Here is a 13,121-nt window from a genome sequence, read left to right on the forward strand (position 1 = left end):
AATGAGCAGAAACTAATTGTATAAATCGGTGCAACTTGTCTTTTAAAATGGACAGCTGATTATGGGCTTTTCTGCCAGCAGTTCTAAATACAACATTGCTTTTCTTCCTTACTCTCCCACTCCCTGTCCAGCTTTTCCATCAATAGGCAGAAGTCAAGCATTCTTTAGAATGGGATTAGTAAAATCTCTTGGTTCTTTTGCTTTTCTGAGCCAGGCTCTGAGTGCTGAGAGGTTAATAGCAGGGATGGAATCTTGTCAGCAGACGCTGATGAATGCAGAATTTTGTTGCTGTGCTTTGAAGTCGATTCCGGTCTGGGCAGGAGACAATGAAAAGCAGAGCTTAGACCAAACCATTTAACAATTAAATTTTTGGAATGTCTTGAATTATTTTTTTGTATTGGTATTTACAATAGGGGAGGCTTATTCCCTGATCAATGCAGAGTATTGGATATTTTAACATCGACACTACTTAGAGACGAACTGTGCATAGAAATTTTAACTACTGACGGTGTGTATCTAGCAGGGAATAAAGAGCTGTGGTCTTATGTATGAAGTCATTTGGTCCAGAGCATGTTACATACATCCTCTGTGGCCATGGCTAAGAATGAGGAAGATTGGCAAAAGACAGAAGATGTTAAAAGGAACTGAGAGCAGTTTTCATCCCTTCCTAAAGGAAGGTTCAGAAACTGCATGTAGGAAATAAAACAATGCTACCTGACACTGTTGCTTTTCCCTTGTCTGTCTTTGGGGGGCGTTAGAGTGAGGCAAAAGACATTCTAGTGGGTCTGATGTTTAACAGCATTGGTGTCAGCTGGTCCAGCTCCAAAACACCAAACCAAGATTTTTAATTGAGGCGCCTGTTGGAGTAAATCTGATCAGAAGTTATTGGTCATTTAGCAGTGGGCCAGATGCTTGAGGCAGCCTCAGCTGATGTACACCAAGGATTTGTGCTTCTGTCATTAGGATAAGCAGGCTGTGTGAGGGTTGCTGTCTCCTCACCAGAAAAGGCATTTTTTCCAGATTTTTTGTTTTTAAGGTCTTTCTCTTTAAGTCTCACCTCCCGCTCACTGCCCAGACATGCACTAGTGCTCTTATTTACTTAAGGTGCAACTTTCCCACACTTCATTTGCACAGTCTTAAAACAATGCTGGCCTTCTGGCGCTCTCAGATACCTTCTGCTTGCCAAGGGAGACTTGTATCTTTTCAAGTGAACACAGAAATAAGATTTGATTTTTTTTCCCCTCTGAAGTTTTGATGAGTCATATAGGCTGTGTTGTAAATACAACCAAGTTTAAAAATGTCCCAGCAGAGGCTTCTCTGGGGTCTGGTGTAACAGATGACTTGCAAACATACTTAAAATATCTTTCCCCCTTTGAGAGTCAATCTTTTCAACACAGAGCTGCCAACAAAACCAAACTTACTCATGAATCATTATACAAGCAAAGGCACTTCACATTTCTCATGAGAAACTGTTCCATGCCTGTTATTAAATGAAAATAACTTAATGGATTTCTGTCCTGGAATTAATGGAAGATTCCTGTTGCTCTTCTTTGTTGGCTTTGGGCCTGTCCTTCAAAATGGAAGTCAGATCTCTAGCTTCTTTAAAAAGTTCATTGCTGTAGCTTTTGTTTAACTAAAGCAAGAGTAAAGATTTTCAATGATTTGCCTCAATTTCCTAGCAGGGAGTGGAAGTGTGGAAAGGATGCAAATGTTTATAAAACTAAAGTGTTCTCTTGCACATACTTGGATATAAAGTTGCATGCATATGAGTAGTAGCATTGGATTCAATGGAATTTTGCAGGTTCAGATCCTAAATTTGGTCTTTTTGCATCCTTCTCGCTTTCTGTAAATGGAAAGACTTTACCATGAGTTGTTGGGGAAAGACTGTCTCTCTTCTCCCCCCTTCCAATTTTTGGTGTCCTTTGCTCACAAAGAAACTTCTGCAAGTTGGACACATAGGAACATTGTGTTTCACATGGGCTTTGAACAGGCTGCTGTTGAAATAGCTATGGAAAAAATTAATTAGGAGGATTTTTAGAAAGGGGAGTTAAACTTACCACTAGCTGTAGGTGGTGAGCCATCACACAGAGCCCTCTAGCTTTTCTCATGAGATGGATTTACTGGTCAGAGAACAGCTTTTTTGAAAACTGAAAGCCTACCTGATTGCCACACAAGGTTTATTTTCATAATTTAGTGATGGCTTAGTGAATAATTGCTGCTGATCACTTACCGCCAGGCCCCATTAATGAAACACATTACTTTACTTTAGTTAGACCCTTGACTTCACACTTAAACCCCTCAATTCCCTATATATTTTAATTCCTATGAAAAAATAAACTGTTTAAAGTCTGAAGTGCACTCACATTGAAGAAAATGTCTTTTGCACAGTAAAGATTTCTTCTTCCAACCCTTTTTAAAATCAAACGACTCTCTGTAGTTTGGTGAAGATTAGTAATGTAATTAGTAATTTTAAAATCCATAATCTAGAAGTAGATAAAACTAGTTTAGACCTGAATGCAAAGTGACTAGATATTCTCCACCCCCCGCCAAGTGTAAACACTAGCTCTGAAGTACATGGAAAGGGAGGGTTTTTGACCAAACGCCAAATTATGGGAGCCTTTTTTAAAATCCCATTATCATGCATGTTACATAACTTTGTATAAAGGCTTCTACCACAATCTAGCAGAGACTAAAGGTAACTTCCTCTAAGATTGAGATGACTTGCTTAGTGCTTTATGACTTGTCTTGCAATGGGCTCTGAGTTGGTGTTTATGGCTTGGTTTGTTTGTCTTCCTGCACACACAGTATAGCTCGAATGCCTGGAACCTTGCATTCATGAGGCTCTCCAGATAACCATTGTTTCCCCTGACATTTTTTTAAATGTATAATCCATTCTGTCAAAGTCCAGAGATTGATTTGTTGTGCGCACCCACCCTCTTTGCCTCATTTGTATGAGCCTCAGAATAGAGTATTATTGTGATGAATGGCCCCATGCTGCTTCTCTCAGAACAGTTATTCTTTTGTGAGCAAGCTGGCTTTAGAGACCTTGGCAAAACGGCTAAAATGTTTGTTTACAAGAAACCATGAAACAAACCTTGAATGGTTTCCTCCTCTCCCCTCGCCCCTCCACCTCCCCCCATCTATCTTAAAACCTTGGAGTTCTGCAGTCCCTTGTACTCTCTGGAAGTAATTCCAAGTTTTGTTTCCCTGTTCTGTTTTTATTAAGGTGTCAGTACGGATGGCAAGGCCAGTACTGTGATAAGTGCATTCCGCACCCAGGATGTGTCCATGGCACTTGCATTGAACCATGGCAATGCCTCTGTGAAACCAACTGGGGTGGTCAGCTCTGTGATAAAGGTATGCTAATCTTGTAGATAGCCAAGTGTAAAACTTGAATTTTAATGCTGTTGGACTTAGTGTAGAGAGAAGGCATCCAGAAACGTGGTTGGTTTTTTTGTCTTTTTTGTGTTTCTGCCATGCATCGGTTGTTAGCATACACACTTATCTTTCCTCTGTCCTGGCCTGCTTTTGTGCATAGATACGTTCTATAAAGTATCTAGAGTAACAGCACAAACCCCCCGTTGTTCAAGCCTTGTATTCTGGTGCTCATCTTCTTACAGATCTTAACTACTGTGGGACTCACCCCCCCTGTTTGAATGGTGGTACCTGCAGCAACACTGGGCCTGACAAATATCAGTGTTCCTGCCCTGAGGGCTATTCAGGACAGAACTGTGAAATCGGTAAGTGCTTTGGCACAGCTGCAAATTGCAATCTAGCATTTTGTGGCTATTTTGCACACCTTGTCTGGGAAGTTGGCATTTTTAATACTGTTACTAATGTTGGCAAAGGATATCTGAGGAGCTCACAGTTGTTCCATGGTGAATGACTGACTGGTATCTCCTTAATCAGACTCCATCTAACTTTTGATGACTTCTGTAGCTCTCTTGTTAGGGAGTGCTGGAGCTGGTAGGAGAGCTAAATTGGCTCTAACCCAAGCAGATATAAGTCACGGTATGTTGATCAGGTCAGCTTAGCATGAAAGATGATTTCCTGCCTGCTTGATACTGTGTAAAACCAAAGGGTGCTAATGAGAATGAGAGTGGTGTCTTGTGTGGTGGTCCAGGCATGGAAATCTGCAGAGGGAGTGGTAGTAGTTACTGGTAGTATCATTGGGCTGTCCCAAAACTGATGTGGTTGTGTGTTTGGTGCAGCGGAACACGCCTGCCTTTCTGATCCTTGTCACAATGGAGGAAGCTGCTTAGAAACCTCTACCGGATTTGAGTGTGTGTGCATGCCTGGCTGGGCTGGACCAACGTGCACTCTTAGTAAGTGATTCTTTAGGAATTAAAAAAAACAAAAAACAAAAACCTCAAAACCACATTGTAGTAAGAGGCTTTTTCTTCCTAAATATTACAAAACTTACTTGTAACTACTGCATTTCTTCAGGAAGCAAACCTGTGCTTCCAGGAAGCTTGCTAATACCTCTTGCAATTTTTGCATTGGTTTTAAGTCATTTCTTCTGATGTTGTACTGCTATTAGTGGGGCTATTAATACATTCAGGAAAATAATTAGAACAAACTGTGTCTTAAATTCCATACTGTATGTATCTCAAGACCACTAATTACTATTTTAACAGCTTGCCAAAACTTTGCTTCTAGAGCCTACAATAAATTCAATAGAGCAGGCCTAGCTTTCATTTAGAGTAGTCCCCTTCATGCTGCTCTGATGTAAATTAAAAGGATCTTCATCTAAATGAGAATAAGGCCAGAAAGCTCAGGGAAAGCCTACTCTCCTCCCTCATGGATAGATCATAGTGGTAGCTGCTGCAGACTAATTCTATCAATGGGGTGCCAGAGCTTTGATATCTTACAACAAAGCTAAGTTTCTCCCTCCCATTCCCTTTGTTTGCAGATATTGATGATTGTTCTCCAAATCCCTGTGGTCATGGAGGCACCTGCCAGGATCTCGTTGATGGGTTCAAGTGTATTTGCCCACCTCAGTGGACTGGGAAAACGTGCCAGCTAGGTAAATATTGACTTGCTGTATTTCACGCTTTTCGACAAAACTGCTACTGGAGAAACTGCACAAGTAGCAGCTCTGATCCTGTAAACACTTAGGCACATGTTTGACTATAAGCCCAGGTCCCTTCATTGAAGGCAATGGGCTTATTCAGATGCTTAAAGTTCAGCTTGTGTAGAGATGTTTGCAGAATTGAAGCCTAAACTAAACTCAGAATGGCTTCCTTGGTTCATTTTACTATCCATGCACTCTGGTTATTGCAGAAAATGCCTAATTATCACAACTAAGCGAACAAAACCTTATGTAGGTATTTAAACTGCAGATGAACCAGAGTTTGTTTTTTTAAGAGTTTCTGCCCCACTCCTTCTCCCTTTGGCCTTGTGGGAAAGTTGCTGTATCTCTTCAGCCATGTCAACTCCTCCAGACCAAGGAGTTCACAGCTGGGTTCCAAAATGTGGGTGATCTCATGAAGAATGAGCTGTCTGCATTCTTTATGCAACATACTAATCCCAGTGACCAAGCTGCAGTGCTCCTCCGAAATGCTTGATTGAGTCTCCGTTGTCTTTTGTTTTTTTTCTTTTCTTAATGAGTGGCTGGGTAACTAGCAATTAATTAGTGTAGCCAGTACGTTGTAATTAGAGAGAAATGAAAAGGTATTTCAGAGACTAATGTTTGTTTGCCTTTTATTCCACTTTAAGTTTCCCTAGTCCACTCTGGTGGTTAGAGGCTCTTTTTAACTTTGAATGAATTCCTGATTATTGCTATGAAAACAAGATGTAGATTTCAAACCCCCCCCCCCCGTACCTGCAGCTCAACATTTTGCTGTTCAAATTGTCTTTCAGATGCGAATGAATGTGAAGGCAAACCTTGTGTCAATGCCAACTCCTGCAGGAACCTGATCGGCAGCTACTATTGTGACTGCATTGTTGGCTGGTCTGGCCAGAATTGTGATATAAGTAAGCATCTGGGGGCATTCTGCGTCCAGCTCCTTGATCTGCTAAAAGCTGAAAGTTACGATACAGTCCACTGAATTGAGCACTGCTTTCAACTTCAAGCAAGCAGTCCCTATAGCCAGTGATCTTCTCAGAAAGGGAGTAGCTTATCTGGAATGAAAATACAGTTTTATCAAACTCATTAGTCTTTTAACGTGGCTATGTTCTGATAAGGTGACTAAAACAATGGTGTGAAGTTTCACAAACTGTACTGGAAGAATTGCTGAAGATCCCCACCCATTATAATAACCTTATCACAAGGAAGGCATACAGGAAATTTGACAAAAGGTTTATGTAGCCAGAGTTTTCGAGATGCTTGAACTAGTGTCTAGAGTAAATGTGAGTTGCCCTCTAAATGTGTCCTAATTTTATTGCAGATATTAATGACTGTCTTGGACAATGTCAGAATGGAGGATCCTGCCGGGTGAGTTGGTTATATTTTAGCGGGTTATTAAATGTTGAAACCAAAGCAGCTGAGTCTGAATACCAAAGATGTAGGAAAAGTGCATGAGGCAAATACACAACCGACCTAAATCAGCATGTCTCCATAGAAGTCACTGGAGCTAGGTCATATTACACTAGTTGAGGATTTGGCTCTTTATAGTGGGGGGGGTAGCAGAGGAGGGGTGTCCTTCTGAGGGGAGCAGGGCAGGGGAACTGTAGAACTGTGTAATGACCGATCTTCACCACCAGTGACAGTCTTTGCAATAAACACAGTATTTATAATACATGCATAGTAAATGTCTCTTTCGTTTTAAATTTTGGCTTAATGTGTCATCCTGAGAACAGGTTTCAGAGTAGCCTCTGTGTTGGTCTGTATTCGCAAAAAAGAAAAGGAGTACTTGTGGCACTTTAGACTAACAAATCTGTTAGTCTCTAAAGGTGCCACAAGTACTCCTTTCCATCCTGAGAAACATGCTCTTGCCATGTTTAATTTGCACTAAGGTTTTTGAGACAGTGGTGGCATATTAGGGGTGATGTAGTTTAGGTCTTTTAAAATAAAATAGTTTTAAACTTGAATATTCCTTTGCAGGACTTGGTTAATGGTTATCGATGTATCTGTCCGCCTGGCTACGCAGGAGATCACTGTGAGAAAGACATCAATGAATGTGCCAGCAACCCTTGCTTGAATGGGGGTCACTGTCAGGATGAAATCAATGGATTCCAGTGTCTGTGTCCTGCTGGTTTCTCAGGAAACCTCTGTCAGGTGAGCCTGGCTGAAATGCAAGCCCCAGAGTACAGGAGTTCTTACCAGCCCTTTCTAGGTCTGCACACACTGAATACCTTGTATCCAGTGAACCATACTGTAGTTGTATAGCTGTCTGCCAAGGAAGTGCTTGTGAAAAATCCATGGCTGCTGAACATTTTTCATTAAACAGATTGCAAGTGTTCGCGTGTCAAGTTTTGTTGCATGCTCACTGTTAACCTTCAGTGGCTGTTAAGTATCAGAGTGCTGTCTGTTGAAATCACTGCATGTATAACTGTACTCTGCATTATGCACTGTTAATAGTGGGAGCAGATAAAAGGGTCAGATTCCGCAGCGTCTGCTGCCTTTAGCTCTGACAAGAGTAATAATAAAATCTTTGTTTCACTCACTTTCTCCCCACCCCCCCTTTTCCTGTCATTTACAGTTGGACATAGATTATTGTGAGCCCAACCCTTGCCAGAACGGTGCCCAGTGCTTCAATCTTAACACAGATTACTTCTGTAATTGTCCTGAAGATTACGAGGGAAAGAACTGCTCCCACCTGAAAGATCACTGTCGCACTACTCCTTGTGAAGGTATGTGTTACGTACGCGTGTGTGGGGTGGGGGTGTGCGTGCTCGTGTGCCCAAAAACATTTTCAACTCTTCTCCCAAAATAAGGCTCAGCAGGCCAAATTCAGCCTTGGAATAAATGTTTGTAGCTCCACTGAACTCAATGAAGCTGTTTCTTGTACACCAGAGCTGAATTGGGCACAGTGTCAATGCTTGGATGTAAGATACTCTTTAAAACCTACTGTGAAGTTCAGCTAGGCTCTGGAAGTAAAACATGGGTAGTAACTTGGAGGAGATGAGAAGCCAGCCTGCTTGGTAACTTGATAGATGTGACTAGATCACTTCTCGTTCTCTGTTCTTCTGCAGTAATTGACAGCTGTACAGTGGCTGTGGCTTCTAACAGCACACCCGAAGGAGTTCGTTATATTTCTTCAAATGTCTGCGGTCCCCATGGGAAGTGCAAGAGCCAAGCAGGTGGAAAATTCACCTGCGAATGCAACAAAGGCTTCACCGGCACCTACTGCCATGAAAGTAAGAACTAAAAATGTTTTTGTTCTCTGATCCTGAATCTGCCTTTTGCAAATCCCAGCCTGAGACCCCTAAATGGTTTGCTCTGCCACAGCGAACCATGGAACTTCGCATATTGCTCTTGGGTTTGGCAGCCAGGAATTCCCTAGGCCTATGGGGAAGTGTTACAACAAACCCTCTAGCCTTGAAATGTAGGCTTAAGAGGTCTGAAGTGTTTAATATCGGATTTCACCTTAGAGTTTATGGGCTGCCTTTAAAAGCTCTGTTAAAGTATACCTTTCTTTTAGAAAAATATTACTGGGGCAACTCGTGCTGGCTTTTCAGTTTATTAGTCTTTCAGCTATTTCTTGTAATCCTTATCGGCAAATGGTGTTTCTAGAAAGTGTGTGTGTGTGGGGGGGGGTCCTTCTGGCAAAGCTTAATTATACAATCTCCAGTAATTGTACTTAGCTAGTTTCTTCAATCTGTTCACAGATATCAATGACTGTGAAAGCAATCCATGTAAAAATGGTGGTACTTGCATTGATGGCATCAACTCCTACAAATGTATTTGTAGTGATGGATGGGAAGGAATTTATTGTGAAACAAGTAAGTTAAACCCTCGACTCCCACTGAAGACTAGAGATCCTGAAGCAGCGTTGGGGAGGAGAAACTCTGAACGTACAGTCTTTATAATGTGCATTGACCACCTGTAGTCTTGAGGCATGATTCAAAGCCCCCTGAAGTCAGTGGAAATTTTTTCATTGAGTTTTGGGCTTTGGATTGGGGCTGTCAATGCTTGGAGAGTTTTAGAGCTTCTTTACACACTTGCTAGGTAGACAAGTACAACTGGGGATGAGAATAGGGTAGGGCTGAGTCACAAAGGGCTTGCCCAAGTTAGTAGCAGAGTGGAGACTAGAAGTTGGCTCTGGTGCTCCAACTCTCTAGACAGTCTCCAGCAGAAAGCATTAATGTACATAAACATGCTTGCTAGAGTAGCAAAACTGTTAGTTATCTGCATGTGGCGCTTGCGTTTTGCATGTCTTGGCAGCAGATGGGGGGAGGCTGTGAAGAACTGCTAGCCTTTGACTGACAGCCAAACAGTGTAATTAGGCCTCGTTCCTTTCAGTAGCACTGGTGGCTTTTATGGTGGGGGACTATAGCGAAGTTTACTGACATGAAACAAAAGGAGCTGTGGGGACACAGTACAGAGCAAGCATAATAAATCAGTGATCACAGATTAAGATCTGTAAGCAGATAATCCCCAACAGAGATTTGGGGACAAATCCAGGGCTAGAACATGCCACTGTCAAGCATGAAGTGTCTCCAAAGATGCTATGCACTTCTTGCTCATTTTCTCTCTCAATACTTTCAGATATTAATGACTGTAGTAAAAACCCTTGCCACAATGGAGGGACGTGCAGAGATTTGGTTAACGACTTCTTCTGTGAATGTAAAAATGGATGGAAAGGAAAAACTTGCCACTCCCGTAAGTCTTAGCATCTAACAAGTCTTCATCCACTTGCTGTCCTGCATTGCAAGAGCACTGGAACTAAGGCTGGTTTGGTCTTCCTAGGTGATAGCCAGTGCGATGAGGCTACATGCAATAACGGAGGAACATGCTATGATGAGGGGGACACTTTCAAGTGCATGTGCCCTGCCGGATGGGAAGGAGCCACTTGTAATATAGGTAAGTGTGCTTTGTAACCTCCAGGGAGCAGATGGAACTGTCAATCTGGGGCTCAGCCCTCCCTCCCTCTGCACTTAAGTTGATGGCTTTCAAATCCTTATCAACTCTTGTTTCTGTTGCAGCGAGGAACAGCAGCTGTTTGCCAAATCCCTGTCATAATGGTGGTACCTGTGTCGTCAGTGGGGATTCTTTTACTTGTGTCTGCAAAGAGGGCTGGGAAGGACCTACTTGCACTCAGAGTAAGTCTCACTGCTTGAGCTCTTCCAAAGTGTTGCCTGATGAGAACATTAGCTCATCCTGTTGCCCTCTGAGATTTGAGATGGAAACCAGAAGGGAGAACTGTTTGATGTAGGCTTTAGCATCACCTGAATCTTTGTTTTTAATGACATTCTATGATAGAGCCTTGACCTGGGCATGAGAAAGTTGCAAATGAGCTAATTGGAGACAGATGTCGGCTTGTTTTCTCCTACATTCTTTTTCTACCAGCAGCCCTGTCTGCTTCCACTCATTTCTTCCTGTTAGATTCTTTACAAGGATTTCTTCCTGTGTACATGTGTTCCCCAGTGTAGCTAACAAATTTTGTGGTGGGAGCCTGGAATCAATTTAGCAGAGAATTTCAATGTATTTTTGTAAAAGTTAAAATAACTACATGTCGCTTAGGAACTGTAGAAATTCAGCACATCTTCACTGACAGCAATGCTGTACTAGCCCATGGCTTTTATATTCATGTCTGTCATTTTCTCTTTGCAGATACAAATGATTGCAGTCCTCATCCTTGGTAAGTTATATGAGCTGGGTGTCTTTCACTTCATCTTTTTGCGTTAAACTGTTTTTTTTGTATTACTCCTGGTAATTTGCATATTGGTGAACTGAGTTCTCCTGTCTGACCCTTTTTTTAGTTACAACAGTGGAACTTGTGTTGATGGGGACAACTGGTACCGCTGTGAATGTGCTCCAGGCTTTGCCGGTCCAGACTGCAGGATAAGTAAGTGTGTTATGATTCTCACTGATCTGACAAATGCTTATTTAAAATGTGCTGCACAATCAAAATTTTGGACTCTGCTCTGCAAATCAGTCCAGCTGCAACACTTGTCCATATCTGGCATTTATGATTAGAGCCCTGCAAATCCACAGATTATCTGTGGACCATTTTTTGCGGCTTGGATGCAGATGCAAATTTTGTATCTGCACAGGACTCTATTTGTGATCTCTAGATTTGGGGGGGGCGGGAGGCGGGAGAAAATTCCCTTGAAAACCATTTGGGTTAAGTATATGCCTAATACTTCCAAGGATGTATCTTGGTTCAGGAGAGGGGTTAGATTGTCCTTCGGCGTAATCTTCCCAGTTAGAACGTCTTTATGCTGCAGAGTTTTCTATGTTTAAGAAGGAAGCATGCTAATTAAAATACTTGTAAATTAATAATCCACTTACAGACCCTGAGGTGGTATATGTACTTATCTGTAATTATTAAATTACAGGGAAGAGACACTGACCTATTTTAATAACATAGCCATGGAAATAGACTTATTCATAGCAATAATAAAACTGGAAGGGGTTTAAAGTTGTCATCAGCCAAAGTATTTAGTATGTGGGCTAACCTGCACTGTGTCAGAGGAAAAAGTGAGCAGGTTTGTTTATGTAACAAAGAATGTGTCCTTGCCCTTAAAGAGCTTAAAGTAGCCATTCAGTGCCAAGTTCTGATCTTCGTTAGAATACTGTAAATCTAGTGTAATGCAGTGACTTTTGGAGTTACTCCACAACTGAACTGGGGTAATGGAGATCAGAATCTAGCTCCCTGGGAACTGTGGAAAAACACTTTCAATCCACCTGATTCTCTCACACACCTGTGTATATATAATACTGTTTATAAATATATACAACTTCCCCTCCACCACAGATATCAATGAATGCCAATCATCGCCCTGTGCCTTTGGAGCTACATGTGTGGATGAAATTAATGGGTACCGTTGCATCTGCCCACCTGGTCGCAGTGGCTCAAGATGCCAAGAAGGTATTCCAGGCAGCATGTGACTGGCAACAGTATCAGATCCAGTTTACTTGCATATTAGCAATTTTTAGTAGGAGGAGCATGTTTAAGAATGTGAAAGTTCATAAATAGTAGTTGGATACAGGGATTAGAAAATCCAACAGGACAAGGTCTTGGGTTTTTAAACACTTAACTGTATTCAATCTCTGTTCTCAGTTACAGGAAGGCCTTGTATTAACAATGGGCGAGTGATGCCTGATGGCACTAAATGGGATGATGACTGCAATACCTGTCAATGTTGGAATGGAAAGGTTGCATGCTCTAAGGTATGTTTTACTGTATCCGGGTTGCATTGTTTTCAGCTATATTGCAAACAGCGGTGCTATAAAAATTCATTCTTTTCTAGGTTTGGTGTGGTCCTAGACCTTGCTTGATATCTGCCAAAGGTCATGAGTGCCCAGCTGGCCACACCTGTGTCCCTATTAAGGATGACCACTGCTTTACACATCCCTGTTCTGGAGTGGGTGTATGCTGGCCTTCAAATCAACAACCGATAAAGACCAAGTGTAATTCGGACTCTTACTATCAGGACAATTGTGCCAACATCACTTTTACCTTCAACAAAGAGCTGATGGTCTCAGTAAGTAACATAGTAATGTTGTTCAGACTACTGAAAGCAAGCTGCCATGTGGTATTGCACAAAACAGATGATTTAATTCGTGCAAGTTAAATGTTGTGGAGAGCTTCTAACTTCTTTCAATGGAAATCTGCAGTATAGATCCCGATCCCTGCCCTTTCACCAATACACAGATTTTCAGCTATGCCATATCTAGGTATCTTCACTAATTCCTGCTTTCTGGATACGGTGCTTTTTCAGAAGATGTTACTTGAAGCCCCTCCAGTCCAAATTCTCACTTGTGTGTTTTTTTGTGTTTTTTTTTTTTTATATTTTCAGGGTCTTACCACTGAGCACATTTGCAGTGACTTGAGGAATCTGAATATTTTGAAGAATGTTTCTGTTGAATATTCTATCTACATTACCTGTGAGCCTTCACACTTAGCACACAATGAAATCCATGTTGCTATTGTAAGTATACTTCTGATACACATCCACAATTTTTTATATATAAAGAGGGTAACACATGGATTTAATGAAAACCATAATTC

At 41.6% G+C, this 13,121-nt stretch overlaps 1 protein-coding gene across 1 annotated transcript in view; it reads left to right on the forward strand.

Annotated features, from left to right (window-relative positions):
* JAG1 (jagged canonical Notch ligand 1) overlaps positions 1–13,121 on the forward strand; it is a 35,804-nt gene that overhangs the window by 19,656 nt on the left and 3,027 nt on the right. Inside the window, exons 6-24 of the mRNA XM_038397241.2 lie at positions 3,227–3,357; positions 3,621–3,740; positions 4,212–4,325; positions 4,913–5,026; positions 5,863–5,976; positions 6,390–6,436; positions 7,046–7,219; positions 7,644–7,794; positions 8,137–8,301; positions 8,773–8,886; positions 9,653–9,766; positions 9,854–9,967; positions 10,090–10,206; positions 10,718–10,745; positions 10,867–10,952; positions 11,865–11,978; positions 12,171–12,280; positions 12,361–12,594; positions 12,910–13,041. Coding sequence (XP_038253169.1) covers positions 3,227–3,357; positions 3,621–3,740; positions 4,212–4,325; positions 4,913–5,026; positions 5,863–5,976; positions 6,390–6,436; positions 7,046–7,219; positions 7,644–7,794; positions 8,137–8,301; positions 8,773–8,886; positions 9,653–9,766; positions 9,854–9,967; positions 10,090–10,206; positions 10,718–10,745; positions 10,867–10,952; positions 11,865–11,978; positions 12,171–12,280; positions 12,361–12,594; positions 12,910–13,041 — 2,293 coding nt within the window. The remainder of the gene's footprint in view (positions 1–3,226; positions 3,358–3,620; positions 3,741–4,211; positions 4,326–4,912; positions 5,027–5,862; positions 5,977–6,389; positions 6,437–7,045; positions 7,220–7,643; positions 7,795–8,136; positions 8,302–8,772; positions 8,887–9,652; positions 9,767–9,853; positions 9,968–10,089; positions 10,207–10,717; positions 10,746–10,866; positions 10,953–11,864; positions 11,979–12,170; positions 12,281–12,360; positions 12,595–12,909; positions 13,042–13,121) is intronic.

The sequence above is a fragment of the Dermochelys coriacea genome, chromosome 3 (assembly GCF_009764565.3).
Source record: "Dermochelys coriacea isolate rDerCor1 chromosome 3, rDerCor1.pri.v4, whole genome shotgun sequence".
NCBI lineage: Eukaryota > Metazoa > Chordata > Testudines > Dermochelyidae > Dermochelys > Dermochelys coriacea.